The 21346-nt window shown below is 39.2% G+C and overlaps 1 protein-coding gene across 1 annotated transcript; it reads right to left on the reverse strand.

Moving 5' to 3' along the window:
• Positions 1-2517: 2517 nt before the first annotated feature.
• Positions 2518-3141, reverse strand: LOC138897398 (uncharacterized). The gene has a single exon (XM_070183365.1). It carries the CDS (start codon positions 3139-3141, stop codon positions 2518-2520), a length of 624 nt encoding a protein of 207 aa, XP_070039466.1.
• Positions 3142-21346: the final 18205 nt, after the last annotated feature.

The following is a 21346-nucleotide window of genomic DNA, read 5'->3' on the forward strand; positions in this document are numbered from 1 at the left end:
TAGGGAGGCAGGGCGTAGCCTCATGCAAAATAGGAGACGATGCTTAGCCTCATGCAAAGAAAGGCAGACAATGCTTAGTATCATGCAAGGAAAGGCAGTACTTAGCCTTGTGCAGTCAGGGAGGAAGGGCTTTAGCCTCATGCAAATAGGAGACAATGCTTAGTCTCATGCAAATATGAGACAATGCTTAGTCTCGATGCAAAGAAAGGAGACAATGCTTAGTCTCATGCAAGGAAAGGCAGTGCTTAGCCTTATACAATTAGGGAGGCAGGGCTTAGCCTCATGCAAAATAGGAGACGATGCTTAGCCTCATGCAAAGAAAGGCAGACAATGCTTAGTATCATGCAAGGAAATGCAGTGCTTAGCCTTGTGCAGTCAGGGAGGAAGGGCTTTAGCCTCATGCAAATAGGAGACAATGCTTAGTCTCATGCAAATATTAGACAATGCTTAGTCTCGATGCAAAGAAAGGAAACAATGCTTAGTCTCATGCAAGGAAAGACAGTGCTTAGCCTTATGCAATTAGGGAGGCAGGACTTAGCCTCATGCAAAATAGGAGATAATACTTAGTCTCATGCAAATAGGAGATAATGATTAGTCTCAATGTAAGGAAAACGATGAGTGGTAGTAGAGTGTTTCTTAGCTGGAGATGCTTGGGACAGATAATCTGCTATCTTGAATATAGTAACCTGACGTGTCTGCAGATATTATTGTCTTATTGTGTTGTATCCAAAGAAAAATTGTGAGTTTTGTAGGGTAAGGTTGGTTCGCACTTTTGTCTTTTGCTTTGCTAGCACTCCTATCTTGAGATCCCATTTGAGTCACCCTGGGTAACATCTGGATGTTTATAGAAATAAAGATTTTTTGAAAGAAATGCGTGCATTTGATGAATGTAGTTATTTAAAATATAGTAGTATGCAATATCGACTAAGTTAGATGAACCAATGGCTGTGACATATTTTAGAGACATTGCGGCTTCCTTGCTCTAGAATTTTGAGGGTCCTCCTCAAAATTCTGCCCCAGTTTAAAAGCAATTCTTTGACTATTCTGTGTATGACGAAGTTGGCTGGACTTGCTTTAGAATTTTGAGGGTCCTCCTCAAAATTCTTCCCCAATTTCTGACCATGGCAAAAAAATGAAGATTTTATTGAGATGTGACCGGACCCACAGGGCTGCCTACATATCCCCTCTTAAACGGGAATCAGGTCAAGCATAGTTTAGTTATATCAGATGAAGAAATGTAAACAATCTAAACATAGTATCTCTTGACTGCGTCTGAGTTGATAGGTTTTGGCCAAACTTCCCCGTCCATCTCGGCGAGTATGAGCGCTCCTCCTGTTAGTACTCTGTGAACCATATAGGGCCCTTGCCAACTGGGTGAAAATTTCCCTTTGGCTTCATCTTGATGCGGGAAGATCCGTTTCAGCACCAGCTACCCCGGTGTGAATTGTCTTGGCCTGACCCTTTTGTTGAAAGCTTTGGACATTCTATTATGGTAAAGTTGACCGTGACATACTGTGTTCATTTTCTTTTCCATCAATGAGAGCCAGTTGCTCATAATGACTTCGTATCCATTATGTATCACTGAGTTTAGCCTCTTGTATGATTCTCAAAGAAGGAATTTCTACTTCGGCGGGAATGACGGCATAAGTGCCATAGACCAGCAAATAAGGAGTTGCCCCAGTTGATGTACGAACCGTGGTACGATATCCAAGTAAGGCAAATGGTAACTTCTCGTGCCATTGTTTGTGATTGTCTACCATCTTCCTTAATATCTTCTTGATTTTCTTATTGGCGGCTTCCACAGCTCCATTCATTTATGGCATGTATGCTGTGGAATTCTTATGCTTGATCTTGAAGGTTTCACACATGGATTTCATCAAATCACTGTTAAGGTTGGTGGCGTTATCGGTGATGATTGATTCTGGTGGACCGAATCGACAAACAATATGATCCCTAACAAAATCTGCGACGACCTTTTTAGTTACAGCCTTGTAAGATGCGGTTTCAACCCATTTTGTGAAATAATTTATGGCCACTAGAATGAACTTGTACCCATTTGAAGCGGCGAGTTCGATTGGACCGATGGCATCCATCCCCCAAGAAGAGAAAGGCCAAGGTGCACTTGTTGCATTGAGTTCGTTGGGTGGCACTCGTATCATATCACCATGTACATAGCATTAATGACACTTTTGGACATACCTGATACAGTTTGTTTCCATAGTCATCCAAAAATACTCTGCTCTTAATATCTTCTTAGCTAAAACAAAGCCATTCATGTGTGGTCCGCAAGTTCCAGCATGTATTTCTTCGAGCAATTTGGATGCTTCCTTGGCGTCGACACACCGTAATAACCCCAAATCTGGAGTCCTTCTGTATAGAATCCCTTCATTTTGGAAGAAGTGGTTTGATAATCTTCAGAGTGTGCATTTCTGAGTATGATTTTCATGCTCCAGGTATTCTCCTTTTGGCACATATTCTTTGATGTCATGGAACCATGGATTTCCATCAATTTCTTCTTCAACATGAGCACAATAGAGTGGCCAATGCATCTACGAACTCATTCTGGATTCTCGGAACATGTTTGAACTCTATATTTGTGAATCTCTTCTTCAATTCTTGTACATAGTATAAATACGACAATATTTTGGTATTCTTTGTAGCCCATTCTCCTAGAACCTGATGTACCAAAAGGTTTGAGTCACCAATTACCAGCAATTCCTGAATGTTCATGTCAATGGCCAACTTGAGTCCCAAGATGCAAGCCTCATATTCTGCTATATTGTTCGTACATGAAAACCTGAGCTTTGCGGATACTGGATAGTGTTGACCTATCTCTGATACTAAAACTGCTCTTGTACCTACTCCTTTGAAGTTTGCAGCTCCATCGAAAAAAATTCTCCAACCGTCATAGGTTTCGGTGATATCTTCTCCTACGAATGATACCTCTTCATCGGGAAAATACGTTTTCAGTGGTTCGTATTCTCCACCCACATGATTATCTGCTAGATGATCCGCCAACGCTTGTCCCTTGACCGCCTTCTGAGTTACATAGATAATGTCGAACTCACTCAATAGTATCTGCCATTTTACCAATTTTTCGGTAGGCATGGGTTTCTGGAAGATGTATTTTAACGGATCCATTATTGATATAAGATATGTGGTGTAGGGACAGAAGTAGTGCCCCAACTTCTAAGTTATCCATGTCAAAGCGCAGCAGGTGCACTCCAGCAAAGAATACCGTGCTTTGTAGGGTGTGAACTTCTTGCTTAGATAGTATATGGCCTGTTCCTTTCTTCCCGTCTCGTCATGTTGTCCCAAGACACAGCCAAAAGCCCCATCTAGTACAGATAAATAGAGTAGCAGAGGTCTTCCAGGTTCTGGTGGGACCAGAACAGGTGGTTTGGATAAATATTCCCTAATCTTGTCAAAGGCTTTCTGGCATTCTTCAGTCCAACTTGTTGCAATGTCTTTCTTTAACATTTTGAAAATCGGTTCACAAATCACAGTTGATTGTGCTATGAAACAGCTGATGTAATTGAGACGCCCCAAGAAACTCATCACATCTTTCTTGTTTTTCGGAGGTGGCAAATCTTGGATAGCCTTGACCTTTGGCGGGTCTAGCTCAATTCCTCGGCGGCTGACGATGAACCCTAATAACTTTCCAGCAGGGACTCCGAAGGAACATTTTGCGGGATTTAGTTTTAGGTTGTATCTTCGAAGTCGATCGAAGAATTTCCTCAAATCTGCTATATGATCTGTGCTTTTCTTGGATTTGATGATGATGTCATCTACGTACACCTCTATCTCTTATCATGTCGTGAAAAATGGTTGTCATGGCCCTCATATAGGTGGCTCCAGCATTCTTTAGGCCAAACGACATCATTTTGTAACAATATACTCCCCATGGTGTAATAAAGGATGTCTTTTCGGCATCCTCTTCATCCATCCAGATCTGATGATATCTCGTGAAGCAATCCACAAAGGATTGGAGTTCATGCTTGGCACCGTTGTCAATCAGTATGTGTATATTGGGCAAAGGGAAATCATCTTTGGGACTTGCTCTGTTTAAATCCCGATAGTCGACACACACTCTGACCTTCCCATCTTTCTTTGGAACCGGCACAATGTTGCCAACCAGGTCGGATATTCAACCACTCTGAGAACCTTAGCTTTGATCAGCTTGGTGACTTCCTCTTTTATTTTCAAGCTCATATCTAGCTTGAACTTTCTGAGCTTTTGCTTTACAAGCGGACACATAGGGTTGGTAGGTAGTTTATGATCCACTATGGACGTGCTCAAACCTGTCATATCATCATAGGACCATGCAAAAATATCCTCACACTCCTCCAAGAACCGGATGTATTTTTCCTTCTCTAACGGTGATAAGTGAATGCTTACACGCGTTTCCTTGACTGTTTCGGAGTCTCCCAAATTAATTGTTTCGGTCTCATCCAAATTGGACTTAGGCTTGTTTTCAAAGTTTTTCACTTCTCTGACAATTTCCTCGGGTATTATATCCTCTTTCAGATCCTCTGAATCATTATCCTTATGTTGTGTTGTCTCATTACATGTCACAGTCGTAGGTTCATCGGGATAGGTAATAATAATGCTGTAGAGAAAAAATGTAAAGAATAATAATAAATACTAAAAATAACAATGCATTAAATAAATCTTGAAAACATCAAACAAGTACGGCTCGATGACCCGAGCAATTATTTCAAAACAAAATACATTGAGAACAAAATATTGAAAATGTCTTAGATGCTCATAAATTGCTTTCAAAATAAATGATGCTAATTGCCAAGCTACCTAGGAACTCGACAGGCCCTTGATGGTGCAGCAGTCCAGTTCTTGAGAATAACTTCCTTCTCCACGGTCTAAAAAATGAGGCCTTCCTCCTCCTCCTCCTCCTCAACTATCGCACTACAATCCATGTCTTCATCATCCAGAAACAGATTTCTTATACCAGCTAGAACTTCATTTTCTTTGGACTCCCATACCATGTCACCAAGATGAAATGACTGGCTCAAATGTGGTACAAGTTGCTCTAGAGGGTAATAAGGACCACGCCATGGTGGCGACCAATTCTGATACTCGTGCCAGGTGTATTCGTACCCAATCCCAAAAGTTGTGCCATGACGCTTTAGCTGTATCGGTTTGGTGATCCCCTGGAGATTCTTACCGAGACCCTTGTCAGGTTCATACCCTGTCCATGCTAATATGCCTTCTATCTTACTGCTCCACCATTTTCCATTTTCAATTGCGTTGACGTGCTCGATGCGATGGCATGTTTCTCCACCCAACTTCCTTCTATTCTCAATGACCGGAACAGTTTGATTGGTGTAAATGGGATTACTTCCATCCCCATGGATGATCACTTCTTGATGGTTCCACTCAAACTTCACGACCTGATGCAGAGTAGAAGCTACGACCCCAGCAGCATGTATTAAAGGTCATCCCAATAATAGGTTGTAGGTAGTAGATATGTCCAACACCTGAAACTCAACATCAAACCAGGTCGGTCCCATCTGTAGGCTGAGGTTGGTTTTCCCAATTGTGGCCCTTTGAGACCTATCAAATGCTTACACATTCATACTTCCTGCTCGTATCTCGTGCAGGCCTTTACCCAATATTTTTAGAGTAGTTAGTGGACATATGTTGAGACTCGAACTCCCATCTATCAGGACTCTGGCAATGAACTTGTCTTCAAACTGCACTGTGATATGCAGTGCCCTATTATGACTTAGTCCTTCTGGTGGCAGCTCGTCTTCATGAAAAGTGATCTTGTGGCTTTCCAACACTTGCCCTACTATATTGGCCATCTCTCCACTGGTGATGTTGTTGGGTACGTAGGCTTCATTTAACACCTTCATCGGGGCATTCCTATGTGCCTCGGAGTTTTGCAGCAGTGATTTTCAAGACCGTTCAAACAAAAATATTCTTTCGCATATTCTACCATAAAGTTGTTAATCCTGAGTCAACTTTCATTGTTTTACTCTTTGATATCGAAATATTTTCGTTTGACAAAATATAACCTTTTGTGCTTCATTAATTAAAATGCCTACATTCTTCAAAGCTTTCCACCTCTCACATATTTTGTCTACCTTCTTGTGCATGTTTAATTACATATTTCGTTTCGAGTTTTTTGTTTTACTGTAAATAAACATCCTTTTTTACTTATCAAAATAATTCTTGCACTCTACTCATTATACACTCAAACTATTCAAAGGTGATTATTTTCCGTCGGGTGTATAAATTCTACCAGTTCTGGTCATGCCTTGCGCTGCACCTGTTTCTTCCATTTTTGCTTTTTCTTTTCTTCATGCTTCTGCAACATAATCCTATGGTATAACATTAGACTTATAAGACGGCGTAGGTGCTACCATCACGGTGAAGGGCGTTGTTACTTCAACCTCAAATGGAGTGGGTACAGCTACCTCAACTTCAATTGGTGCCTAAGTATGTACCATGATAGGTGGGAGAGTGACTGGAGATGTTTTAGAATTATCCCCTTCCCGAATGAGTCCAATTGTCCCCTCTGAGTCCCATTCTTCATCGGTCTCTATCATGTTTACTCCTCCACCCCTGTGATTTAGGAGAGGATTGTTACGGACATTGGGTGAAGCCTCCTTTGCCTGTATGACTTCGGTGCCAATTAATGTCTGAATCTTATCCTTCAAAATATGACACTCATCAATAGTATGACCTTTCATGCCTGAGCGATAGGCACATGTCTTATTTGGATTAATCCACTGGGAAGAGTTTTCCATAGCAACAGTGAGAATGAGAGTGATATAACAAGCAACCTTCAGTCTCTCGTACAGTTGGTCTATAGGTTTAGCAATTGGGGTGTATTGTCTGGGTGGTCTGCGGTCGAAATTTGGTCTAGGTTTTTGGTAGTTTTGGCGGGCTGGTGGTGAGTGGTAGTATGTTGGCTAGGTGTTATAAGTATGGTAAGTGGCGGTAGGTTGTTGGTATCTGGGAGGTGAAGGCTGATATGTGGGTGGGAGTGTTTGGTATGTAAGAGGAGATTTTGGACCTTGGGCTACCATCACCGCACCTACCTCTTTCTTCTTGGAGACACCTCCTGACCGTAAGGCTTTATTTCTTTCAAGTGTATTCTTTTAATTAAAATTCGTTTTAATCAATTTTCCAATACTCCACTCATTACTACATACTCTTTAAATTTTATTAAATCATCAAAAAATATAATTTTTATATATATTGTTCTCACTCTTTGTGTGTAATCTACTACATAGATGTTTGTATTTTATCATGTGACACTCGTGTTTAATTACTCTTCTTTCGAACTACTTTCACATTTCCTGTAAATATTAAATCAATTGTTCTTGAACCAATCCCTCTCTTATTTTATCGAGTCCACCGGAACCATATTTTGTAGATCTTGAGGGATGCCTAACACCTTCTCCTCGAGATAACTTTAACCCTTACTCAGAATTCAATAATTTCGTAGACCATAGTTGAAGTGTACATTATGTAGTGTAATATAGGTGTCCTAGTGTACCTTAAATATTAGGTATAAAATATCATTAACATGCTTCATATCACATTCATACTAACAAGGTAAGAAAACACGATTTTCAATAAGATTATCAACTAACTAAATAGATAACTACACATGAGAAAACTATAAACAAAGTTCAATTATTGAAATAAAGTTTGAGATACATTGATCTTCCTTAGGTCAGCAAACCAGACTCAGCTTTAGCCGTTAGGGATTAGTATTCAAAGTCAGCCTCAAGAACAGTTAGCCTCGACCAGTTTGAAAGGGAGAAAAGAAAACTTGTAAGTAATAGGCAGAGATTTTTAAAGCTTTAGTGTAGTTGCATTTAATTTTACTAATTCGATGTTAGGTGAAGGCATTAAAGCTGGTATTTATAGCCAAAGATTGGGGCTTTTAGGGTTTGAGTTTTGAACTCTCAAATTCAAAAGATGATAGGAGACAAGGAATATTAATGAACATTGATGAAAAAGACTCATGATGATATCAAAGGAAAGAATGATAAATTAGAGGGGGGAAATGGAGTAAAGATTTACCCTCTAAAGGGGACGAACAAATTAGTCGTTAAACCTGGTGAACCTTCGGACAAAGCCTTTACCAGGAGCAGCATTTTAAAAGGCATTTTTGGGGCGAGCCCTGAGGAGAGGCGCACCAAAAATGCCCCTGAGGTGATGGTGTGGGGCGAAACTCTCAAGAGGCGTATGCCCAGCAATTTGGGGCGTACGCCCGGGCGTTTGAGGCGCGTTTTTGTAGTGAGATGTAAGCCCTAGAGACGTTTTCAAATTAAAATAAAATTTGTTAAATAAGTCCTTCATATAATACCCAAATTCTCAAAAGTCACCTTATAATTACTCAAAAGTTTTAAAAATGAACTGGAATGTATCAAATTTAAAAGTCAAGACCTTTTTATTTATTAAAGCCCTAATTTATGGTCTTTCCCAATTCTTTATCTTGTTCTCTAGTGTACTAATATCTCCCAAAACAACGAATATTCAATTTGTTTTTATAAATAGAAAGAGAACTCCATTCTCGTTCATAGTAGCAAGTTCAAATAGTCATCCTATCTGTTCCTCCATGTAGAAACTTTATTCCTTTCGACTCAAGTTACTTGTGCTTGTAAGTAGCGTATAATAAATTATTTTGACTAGTTTTTTGGGGGGGGATGGAGCACATCTATATATATAGTTTTCACATATTTCTAGTTTTCTTTAATTTTTATGCAATTTTACCTATTTATAAATATTTACTATAATTATATTATTTTATAAAATATTAAAAATTAAATACCCATGGGGCTTACGCCCTGTGCCTAGGGGCTTACGCCTTGCTGAGGCATATGTAAAACATCTCGCCTTACGCCCACGCCTTTTAAAACACTGACCGGGAGGTCCTTGTATTTTACCTCTGGGTTGTCACTCGTCATGATGAGTTCAAGATTCATCCGAATTTGGAAGATGCATGTGAGCATTAATGGCGGATTTCAACTAAATAAGGCGTGATGAAGAGGTTCTGTGACTTTCACATTTGAAGCTAGGGGTTTCAAATTTTGAGATTTTAAAGTGAATGATGAGATTAGGAATAGTTTAAATTAGATTCTCGACTAACATGATGATGGTGCTCTCATAGTTTTCTTACAGTGGTTTGGTACAAATTTTTGCTAAGTTTAGAGATGACAGAGGTTGAAGAGGACGAAGGGAATAAGAGCAAAAGGGTAATGAGGCAGCATGAAAATGAGTGAGTGATTAGGATTTGGGGGCTCTAGTATATTTAAAGTGAGAGAATGAACATGGACCGTTGGATGAAATGGATCAACAACTATAAATTTTTGCACTCAAAATAAAAGAAATTCAACTACGGGGAATAAAACAGGGGGCGTTGGATCATTTTGATCCAACTGTTGTGATTAAAACTGGAAGAATTAAAATTAAAAGGGAAAGACACAATTAATATGGACCGCTTATAAATGTGATCAATGGTCCATATGGAGCGTGTTTGTTTTTAGGGGTTTTGGGATGCTGACATGGCAGAATGGGATTGGTGGAGGGGGTGCGACATGGATTGCCAAGTAGGAAAGGGTGGCTTTGGGCCTAGACGGGTTAAGCATTTTTGGGCCAATTTTATTGGGGTTTTGAAAGAAAAGGCTAAAAATGTATTGAACTTATGGCCATTTTAATTAGAATTCACTTAATTGGAAGTATAGCATGTTTAAGTCTTGATCTCTTTTATCATAATTAAATTAACTAACCTTCTTAAATCCCAATAAAATACAATAAAGTATAATTAACGGATATATTATTAATAAATTATTGATCACTTGCACAAGCATACACGTAATTAATCACCCATATCGGTTTAAGAAGATGAATCATGATGTTCATTGAACATTTACATGTATTCTCGTTTACCTTCCTTATATGTGAGAGTTGTACTTTTGGCACGTGAGTTGTCCGTGCAGTTATGATTTATGGTTAGTGTTAGCACGTGAGTTGTCCGTGCAGTTATGAGTCATTGTTATTGTTGGCACGTGAGTTGTCCGTGCATATATGAGGTATTGTCACTTCCTTAGCACATGAGTTGTCCATTTAGATATGAGGTACTAATGGTATTGACACGTAGGTTGTTCGTGTAGCGTGTGAGTTGTCCGTGCAATTATGAATATTAATGTAGGCACAAGAATGCCAAGTGATTAGGGTTCGTGAATTGGGACCCATGATTTTTTATTATGAGGTGTAGTACCTCCGGAAAAATCTTGAATAAATCTTGTGTGAAAGCGATTATTCTTATTGCATTGTTACTTGTTTTCCTTTACTTGATTTCACTAGACTTAAACTGTGTTCAACTTACTTTACGGCATTATCACCTGTTGTGCTTTGTTGCTAATTGTTGCTTCTAGTTTTCTATTGCAAGTATTGGTTGGTATTTTACCATGCTTAGCTTTATATTGATATTGTTCCCTGTTAGTTTCACATTCACACTTGTAAATGTTATTAAGTCTAGTAGGTGTGTTGACTATCCCTCATCACTACTCCACCGAGGTTAGTCTTGATACTTACTAGGTACCGCTGTGGTGTACTCATGTTACGCTTTCTGCATATTTTTGTGCAGATCCAAGTACTTCGGAGTGTTGATCATTAGCTAGCTGATTGGGCATTGCTGTGGAGACTCAAGGTATACCTGCCATCTCGTTCGCAGGCATCAGACTCACCTTCTTAAGTTTATTTTGTACAGTTTATTTCTATTCTGGAATAGTTGTACTTAGAAATTTTCTAGAGAACTCAGTAGAGCTTATGACCTGTACTACCAGTTTTGGGATATTGTATCATGTTGGGATGGTTGGCTTTATATAGAAATATGTTGATTATGTTTAATAGTTGTTTTGGTTAAATCCTGTCATTTAATTCAGTAAGTGTTAAGCTTACCTAGTCTTAGAGACTAGGTGTCATCACGACATCCTACGAAGGGAAATTGGGGTCGTGACACAGATAGATTGTCCTTTTGCATGGTGTGCATATTTCTATCATCTTGGATCGTGGCACTCAGTTTACATCACACTTTTGGAGAGATATTCCCCTTGAGTTGGGCATGTAGGTGGAGCTGAGTATTGCATTTAACCCACGAACGTATGGGAAGTACGAGCGGACCATTCAGATGCTTAAGGATATGTTGAGAACCAACATTCTTGACTTTGGAGGCTAATGGGATCAGTTTCTACCATTAGCAGAGTTTTCCTACAACAACAACTACCAGTCTAGTATCTTGATGGCTCCATATGTCGCATTATATGGGAGGACTTGTCGCTCTCCAGATGGTTGGTTTGAGCCTGGTGAGGCTAGGTTATTGGGCATAGATTTGGTTTGTGATTTTTTTGGAAAGGTGAAGCTGATCCAGGATTGGCTTCGTACAGAGCTATAACGACATGACCGGTCATTTTGAGCATTTGTATTTTCGTTTGGTGGATGAGGGTGAGAGTAGCTTTATATGATGTATTCGCAGGCCTCGGAGTCACCTTCTTAAGTTTATTTTGTACAGTTTATTTCTATTTCGGAATAGTTATACTTAGAAATTTCCTAGAGAACTCAGTTGAGCTTATGACTTGTACTACCGATTTTGGGATATTGTATCATGCTGGGATGGTTGGCTTTATATAGAAATATACTGTTTATGTTTAATAGTTATTTTGGTTAAATTCTGTCATTTAATTCAGTAAGTGTTAGGATTACCTAGTCTTAGAGACTAGGTGCCATCACGACATCATACGGAGGAAAATTTGGGTCATGACATAGAGAGATTGTCCTTTAGCATGGTGTATAATCTCGGATTGTGGCACTCAGCTTACATCACACTTTCAGAGAGATATACCCCTTATGTTGGGCATGTAGGTGGAGTTGAGTGTTGCATTTAACCAACAGACGGATGGAAAATCCGAGTAGACCATTCAGATGCTTGAGGATATGTTGAGAACCTACATTCTTGACTTTGGAGGCCAATGGGTTCAGTTTCTACCATTAGTCTAGTATCTTGATGGCTCCATATGTGGCATTATATGCGAGGAGATGTCGCTCTCCAGATTGTTGGTTTAAGCCTGGTGAGGCTAGGTTATTGGGCATAGCTTTGGTGTGTGATTTATTTGGAAAGGTGAAGTTGATCCAGGAGCGGCTTCGTACAGCTCTATAACGACCCAGCCGGTCATTTTGAGCATTTATATTTTCGTTCGGTGGTTGAGGGTGAGAGTAGCTTTATATGATGTATTCGCAGGCCTTGGAGTCACCTTCTTAAGTTTATTTTGTACAGTTTATTTCTATTCCGGAACAGTTGTACTTAGAAATTTCCTAGAGAACTCAGTAGAGCTTATGACTTGTACTACCAGTTTTGGGATATTGTATCATGTTGGGATTGTTGGCCTTATATTGAAATATACGGTTTGTGATTTATAGTTGTTTTGGTTAAATTCTATGATTTAATTCAGTAAGTATTAGACTTACCTAGTCTTAGAGACTAGGTGCCATCACGACATCCTAAGGAGGGAAATTGGGGTCGTGACACAGAGAGATTGTCGTTTTGCATGGTGTGCATGTTTCTATAATCTTGGATAGTGGCACTCAGTTTACATCACACTTTTGGAGAGATATTCCCCTTGAGTTGGGAATGTAGGTGGAGCTGAGTATTTCATATTACCCACAGACGGATGGGCAGTCCGAGCGGACCATTCAGATGCTTGAGGATATGTTGAGAACCTGCGTTCCTAAATTTGGAGGCCAATGGGATCAATTTCTACCATTAACAGAGTTTTCCTACAACAACAACTACCAATATAGTATCTTGATGGCTCCATATGTGGCATTATATAGGAGGGGTTGCCTCTCTCTAGATGGTTGGTTTGAGATTGGTGAGGCTAGGTTATTGGGCATAGATTTGGTATGTGATTTTTTTGGAAAGGTGAAGTTGATCCAAGAGCGACTTCGTATAGCGCTATAACGATCCGACCGATCATTTTGAGCATTTGTATTTTCATTCGGTTGTTGAGGGTGAGAGTAGCTTTATATGATGTATTATGACTTGTGTGTATGGTTTTATTGTTTTTCGAGTAACTATGGATTGATTTGGAAGAATGATTCTCATTTTGAAAACTTTAAGTTAGAAGAGTTGATCAAGTTTGACTTTCATATATTTGACCTTGGATCAAAGTTTTGATGATTCCATTAGGTCCGGATGATGATTTTGGGCTTGGGCTTATTTCCTGGTTTATTGTTGAATATTTCTAGAAGGTTTGGGCACTATTTGGCGAAAGTTGGCAATTTAAAGGTTTGAAAAGTTCGTAAGTTTGACCGGGAGTTGACTTTGATGATACTCGGTCCAGATTATTTTCTAGAAGTTAGAATATGTTCATTTTGTCGTTTGGAACTTGTGTGCAAAATTTGAGGCGATTCCGAGTTATTTAGACGTGTTCGGCGTAAGTTTGGAATTTAGAAATTAGAAATAGTTCATGAAGCTTGATTTGAGGTGCAATTTGTGGTTTTGATATTATTATGTGCGATGTGAGTCCTTGAGTAAGTTTGTGTTATGTTTTGAGACTTGTTGGTATATTCGTACGGGGTCTCGAGGGGCCCAGGTGTTTTTCGGATGAGTTTCAAATTATTTTGATCATGATGGGCAGTTCCGGTTCTGATTCTTCACACCTGCGCAGATTTGGTCGCAAGTGTGGATCCGCTCATGTGAGAGAAGGATCGCTTCTGCGAAGAGGAGGTGCCTAGGAGAATTTTGCTTCTATGGAGGTTTGGTCGCAGATGTTAAGTCACACCTGCAGATTGGGGAGGGGGGGGGTGCGCACATGCGGAGCATGGACCAGGCTGAAGATTTGCACACGTACGCTTGAGAAATCGCACATGCGAAGCCACAGATGCGGCTGGCTTGTGGTAGAAACAGTTAGCGACCTGTTGAGGAATTCTTGCGGATGCGAGATGGGAACCGTAGAAGCGATGCCCCAGATGTGGCTGTCTATCCGCAAATGAGAAAATCACTAGCATCTTATTATATATCAAGGGGTTTGTTCATTTTATCACCTATTGAGTATGGGAGCTCGGATTTGGACGATTATTTAGGCGACTTTCACTCTTGGATTAGGGTAAGTATTTTTTACTCAAATTTGATTATTTTACATGATTCCATCGTTGATTTTGACATTTCATTGATGAATCTAAAAGAGAAATTTGAGTGAATACATAGGTATTGAACATCGATTCGGAGTAGGACTTGGATGAAATTAGTATGGTTTGACTCGTATTTTAATGGGTTATTAGAATTTGTGAGTTTTGTCGAGTTTCAGAGTGCAAGCTAGGGTTGACTTTAGAGAATTTAATTAAAGATTACACTTTTATCCTTTACGTTTGATTCCTCTAGTACTATTAGATATTTTTGAGTTGCTTTTGGCTAATTTTGAGCCGTTTAGAGGTCGATTTGTGCGGATGGCTTTTCTAAAGTATTGTTTTGGATTTTCTGACATAAGTAACTTATCTAAACTTGGATTTGTGGGTAATTATCCCTTAGAACTATGATATTTACGATATGTTAGGGGTGACGCATGTGCTAAGTGACGGTCGTGTGTGCGTGCACCTGGATATTCATGATACGGGTAGTTCTTAGGCTATTATTGTCACGACCCCAATTTTTCTCCGAGGGATGTCGTGATGATACCTAGTATCTACGATTAGATAAGCCTAACAAATAATGATAACTGAACAAATATAAATTAACAAGTTACTGAAAACAACTGAATAATATATAAAAACTTCCAAAAATAGAATCTCACAATACACATCCCAAAACTGGTAGAACTGAGTCGTAAGCTCTACAGAATACATCTAGAGTACTACTACATCACTGTTCGAAAGAAAATGCAACAGGAAGTAAAATAAGGAAGGTGACTCCGAGACTTGCGGACGTGGAGCAGGTATACATTAATGTCTTCCAAGAAGCAGCTACAAAAATCCTCTAATGACCGACACGAGCAGACGTACCTGGATCTGCACAAAAAGATGTGCAAAAGCATAGTATGAGTACACCACAATGGTACCCAGTAAGTATCGAGCCTAACCTCAGTAGAGTAGTGACGAGGCCAGGTCAAGTCACTTACTAGGATATAAAATAGATAGTATGAAATTTTCAATACGGCTATGTAATGGAAAGTGAAGAAACAAATAATACGGAAAGAAAATTTGCAAGAACTAGTACCGGAAACCCACAATAGATATAACACAAAGAAGCAACTAAAGTTCCACAATGATAAAGTACGGCAACAACTGCTAGAAAAAATAAGGAATGACACAACAAGGTGTCACACCCCAAAACTGAGGAGTGCGACCGACGCTCAACCGAGTGAACCCGACCGAGCAAGCCTGTTAGATTTTATTCTACCCAAACTCATCCACGAATAGATATATACATATTTTCATTAATTAGACGAAAATGTTTTCATGTCTACAATACCAATTCATTTCTAATAGTTTCATCTTTTTTAAAGTCTCAAATGGACAAGTAATACAACCACAACATAACATAGTTTGTCTTTTCCCAGCACTAATACACAGCCCGCACTATGTCTACGGAGCCTCTATAGATAAAGAAGAGTACAATGATAATGCCGGCAACAAGGCCCCGGCAATACCTCAAACTGAATACACAACGTACAAAAGATACATGACCCCGGAATAAAGTGGGGCTCTCCAAGTCAGCTGGGAAGAAGGTGTACTACTATCACTGATCAATATCTCCTGTTTTGGAACCACCTGCATCCATTTAAAGATGCAGCGCCCTCGGCAAAAGGGACGTTAGTACCGTCGAATAGCACTAGTATGTATAACTAAACACCCTCTAAATAGAATGACAAATAATACAAACAAGATTATCATAATATCAGTGAGAGCCTTAATCAGCATCAAACCTTAATTTTAGGATCAAGACAGTGTTCAAATTAATTTCCATATCTCATATTGGGAGATTTTTAGTATCGATATACCATTGTCCCCAATACCATTATTCACAAAACCAGTACCACCGTACTCTTAGCACGGAGCCCGATCACAACCCAATCGGCTAGTCTATCTCATTAGAGACATGAACCACAATTTCTCTCAATATCAATACCACCGTCTTTAACACAGAGTCTGATCACAACCCGATCCGCTAGGCTATCCATTAGTGACATCGACCACAATCACAATTTTAATTATAATTTCCAGCACAATCACCACCATGTGTGCGACATGGTGTCCGATCACGACCCGACCAACTAGGCTGTCTTATTTGAGACATCAACCTTTTTATATCAATCATCGCATTTCGTATTACTTTCACATCTTTTCATTTCATTGGCACTAATGGCCATAATTATAAGATCATTCTTGGCACGTTGGCCATATTCAGTATTTCATGCTCACCTTATCAATTTCAAATATCATTATCATCATCAACAACAAATACAATTCAAATCAAGGTGTGTAATACACATGTGAGCAATTTAGAGTCTAAGGCACATAGAGATATTTCACAAAATTTGGCATAATAACCTTTATTTGAACTTGACTTAAAGTCAAAACATTATTAATGCACAGCCCATATTTTAACACATCCTCAATTGGTAACATAACATGAATTAAGCATTTGGGATGCTTGTTGAACATATATCTTTCAACCCAATCTTACTCAAAATAGCCAGTTTCATAATGAATCACTCGGGACTTACATAATTTACATGAATATCGTGGGATTCAATTCTAAGAGAAGAGTTTAGCCAACATACCTCACTTGAGCTTCCTTAAACTCTAAAATATTCCCGAATTCTTAGCAACTTCAATCTATTGAAGAAATATAACAAATTGAATCAAAATTTGGAAGATGATCATGGTTCTAGCTCACTCGAGCATTTTATCAAACACTAGGTGTGCATAAGGTTTCAATGTCCTTTTTATGAAGGATTCCATCATCCCACAACCCAATCTTTACCATTTTTAGCTCAACAATCTTCCTACACCCTTTGATAACACATGCATGTTAAATAAACAACTCTCATGCCCAAAAATTATCTTGCTAGTTACCTATTTTCAGAAGATTTTGAAATTAGCGTTTAGGGTGTAGAATCTTACCTCTAGGATGAATACCTAGTGAGCTTCCCTTATTAATCTTCCAAAACTTGAGCAAGAATTGAAGAAACATTATTGAAAAACACCTTCTCACTCTAGGGCACTCTCTCTCACTCTAAAATATCAGATTATGTCTCAAAAATGGCCCAAAGAGTGTATTTAATGAAATAGGGTCGAGTTTTAAAAACCCAAAAATGGAGCTCCGGAACAAGGTATGCGATCGCATAACCGATATGCGGTCCGCATAATAGGTTACAAAATAGCCAAAAGAACTGTCTGTGTATGCGGTCACTATGCGGTTCGCATAACTATTATGCGGTCGCATAATGCACCGCATAACAGTTATGCGGTCGCATGGTCGACTGCATAGTTGCTTTCAACTGACCCAATTAACTGCCTTACTTTGCGGCCATTATGCGGTCTGCAGAGTGGTTCTGCGGTCTCATAATGGACCGCAGAAATGCACTCTTCCGCCAAAAAGTTTCCTTTACATTCCGATGCATTGTTCAACCTAAAAAGTCCGAGCCTCGTGTATAATGAAACACATAAGCCTAGTTCGGCACCATGAAACATTATTTTCTTTGCAAATCAAAACCAAGGTACTGCCTCGTATTCACTTTGCTCAATTTCAATCACAATCTTTTCTTATACCGCCGCGTGAGCTTTACATTTAAAAATAGGTTTTGAAAATAGTTTTCTCGAAATAGCCACACACTTTAGCCCATCTTGTGACGCCGCGTGGCTTCACGTAGTTCCCCTATAAGCAACACGCACATAAGTCCCACCTCATACCACCGCATGCACATCAACCCAAGCCTTATACCGTTGCATGCGCCTCAATATCATATCACAATAACAATTCGCACCACAAGTGCCCACATATAACAACTTGCCAACAACAATAATATTAATGTTTCCACAACAACACCCCATGGCTCCAGCACAACGTATATAAGAATATCAACAACAACAATGGATGAAAAATGCTCAATAAGATAGATGTTTCAACAATAACCAACATCGCCTCAACATATTAACGACTTTCACAACTTCAATACCAAATAACTCAACAATGATAAAATAATGTATAACCACGATATTAGATAAGGCTAACTCATAATATAGGAAAAGATATTCAACAGTGAGTCTCAATTAATGGAAATCAACAAGTAAAGGGATAATACGAACTATTAATTCAAACAATGAAAATTAATAATGAAGAGATAACATGTAACAATAAAGGAGACAACAAGTTCAACTAAAGCATTAAGGATAGTCTAACACAATTAAGGATAATTTGGCTATGAGAATTTAGAACGTAACATGGCATTTCAATTAAAGCATGGAAATAGTCTACGTAGCATAAACTGTTCAAATACTACGCACAACCCATGTACCCACTCGTCACCTTGCATACACGGATTTCACTTAGCACAATTAAATCAAACAATACCAATCCTAAGGAGGATTTCCCCCACACGAAGTTAGGCAAGACACTTACCTCAACAATGCAAATTCAACACTCGAAAATAGCTTCTCCCTTAAAATCCACCTCCACACAGCTCAAATCTAACCAAAATCGACTCAATATTATCAAACAATCATAGGGAATCGAATTGCAATAGATAAAGTTAAGATCTTTACACCTTTTCCAAAAAACTCAACAAAAGTCAACCTGGGGCCCGTCCAATCAAAACCCTAGTCCAATGGTAGATTCCGTCTACCCATGACCCCATGAGTTCATATATGTAATTAGTTTCAAAATCCGAGTCCTAATCGACTCTCAAAACTCAATTTCTTATTATTCAAAAACTTAGCAAAGTTTCTCCAATTTCTACTTTGATTCACATAATTCTAATGTTAAAATCTAAGATATATTGATGGAATATGATTAGAAATAGATTAGAATCGCTTACCCAAGGTTTGTAGGTGAAAATCCCCTCTCCAAATTGCCTCCTACTGAGTCTAGGGTTCAACAATGTAAGAATAAGTTCAAAAATACCGTCTCCCGACCCTTTGACCAGCTGCAAGTGTCGCATTTGCGACATAGTGCGGACCAGGGCTCACATTTTCAAACCCTCACAATTGCGGACCAGGGCTCATATTTGCGAACATTGTTAGGCTCAACATACATCGCAATTGCTATAAAGCCTTCACAATTACGAACGAGGGAAATATCGCACAAGCGGACATGACCAAATTCTGCTGGATTCGCAAATGCGAATGTGATATCACATTTGGATAACTGCCCATCACTTGTCGCCTTCACAAATGCGAGCCTGATGTTCGCATTTGCGACACCAGAGCACCAGACATCAATCTCTGCGGAGTTCAAGCCCAAAACACTTTCGGAACGTGTCTGAAACTCATCTATGCCCTCGGGGCTCCAAACCAAACATACACACAAGTCTAACAACATCATAAAAACTGGCTCGCACGATCAAAACACAAAAATAACATTTAAACTATGAATCAAACCAAAACACATGATTTTCAAAGAACTTTTCAAGAATTTCTAGAATTACAACTAAGCGTCCGAAACCTATCAAGTCAACTCCAAGCAACACCAAATTTTGCAGACAAGTTCTAAATACCATAACGGACCTATTCCATGTCCCAAAATAAAATTCCAAGCTCGATAACTAAAATTGAACCCACGGTTAAACTTTTCAATTTAAAATTGACAAACAGGCAAAATCAACACAAGTCAACTTATGGACTGCCAAAATCAATTTCTGGTATACGCCCAAGTCCAAAATCACGATACGAAGCTATCAAAGTCATAAAAATACAGTTTCGGGGTCATTTTCACAAAAATCAAAGTTTGGTCAATATTTTGAAATTAAAGCTTCTAAGTCTAGAATGAAGGGTCCAAATCAACCTGAAAGCTTCCTGGAATGAAACTAATCAATCTCGCAAGTCATAAAAGCATAAACCCACATGTGTCAAGTAATAAAATGGGTAACATGGCACAATTATACAAAACGATCGATCGCGTCGTTACATTCTCACACTCTTAAAACAAACGTTCATCCTCGAACGTGTATAAGGACATACATGAAGTGGTGAATATATGAGGATAATGACTCCGTATATCATGCTTGGTCTCCCAGGTCGCTTCCTCGATCGGATGACCTCTCCATTGAACTTTCACTGAAGCAATATCCTTTTATCTTAACTTCCGGACCTGCCTGTCCAAGATACCCACAGGGCCCTCAATATAGGTCAAATCCTCGTCCAACAGGACTGTGCTGAAGCCTAGAACATGATACGGATCATCATAATACTTTCGAAGCATAGAGACATGGAACACCGGATGAACCGTAGATAAACTAGGTGGCGAGGCAAGCTTGTAGGCCTCCTCTCCAATCCTCTCATAATGGACCGCATAATGGTCCCAACATTTTCCTTGATTTCTGCTTCAGTTTGCAACGGATTTGCGGTTCGCATAATCATTTCGCGGGCCACACAATTCAACGTAGATCCAACATAAAAATTTCCGGAGGGAAGTTATGCGGAGCATTATGCGACCGCAGAATAGGTCTACGTACCGCAGACCGGTCGCAAAGTGAGGCAAGAGTGCCCAGTTCCGAAGGGCTATTATGCGGACCATTTTACAGACCGTAGAAGAGTTATGCGGTCGCATATGCAGCCGCATATCTACATCGAGGCTTTATTTTTTTCTAATTTTTGACCCGGTCCTATTTTGATATATTGAAGTAGAGGGCCACTTTTGAAGCAAAAATATCATATTTCTAGAGATGTGGATTACCATAGAGTGAGAGGGGAAGTTCCTAAGATTATTGATCACTAACTCTTGCTCAAAGTTGAAGAATTCACAAGAAAATTCACTAGGTCTTCATCCTAGAGGTAAGATTCTACTCCATAGCCCTCAATTTCGTGATTTTACTGAAAATAGGTAATGAGAAAAGCAATTCTTGGGTGTGGGAGTTGTCCATTATGCATGCATGTACTATCAAGGGTTGGGGAAAGAATGTTGAGCTAAATTGGGTAGACTTTGGGTAGTGGGATGGAGGAATCCACCACAGGAGGACCTTGAAATCATAATACCCACCTAGTGTTTGATAAAATGCTCAAATGAGATGGAACCATAAACACTTTCCTAATTTGTGTTCAATGTTGCTATATTTCTAAATAGATCGAAGAGGCTAAGAATTCCAAAACATTA

Source organism: Nicotiana tomentosiformis, chromosome 8 (genome assembly GCF_000390325.3).
Source record: "Nicotiana tomentosiformis chromosome 8, ASM39032v3, whole genome shotgun sequence".
NCBI classification, from domain to species: domain Eukaryota; kingdom Viridiplantae; phylum Streptophyta; class Magnoliopsida; order Solanales; family Solanaceae; genus Nicotiana; species Nicotiana tomentosiformis.

Excerpts from the sequence above, each read along its gene's own strand:
- LOC138897398 (XM_070183365.1), bottom strand. The coding sequence starts at position 3,141 with ATGGATCCGTTAAAATACATCTTCCAGAAACCCATGCCTACCGAAAAA.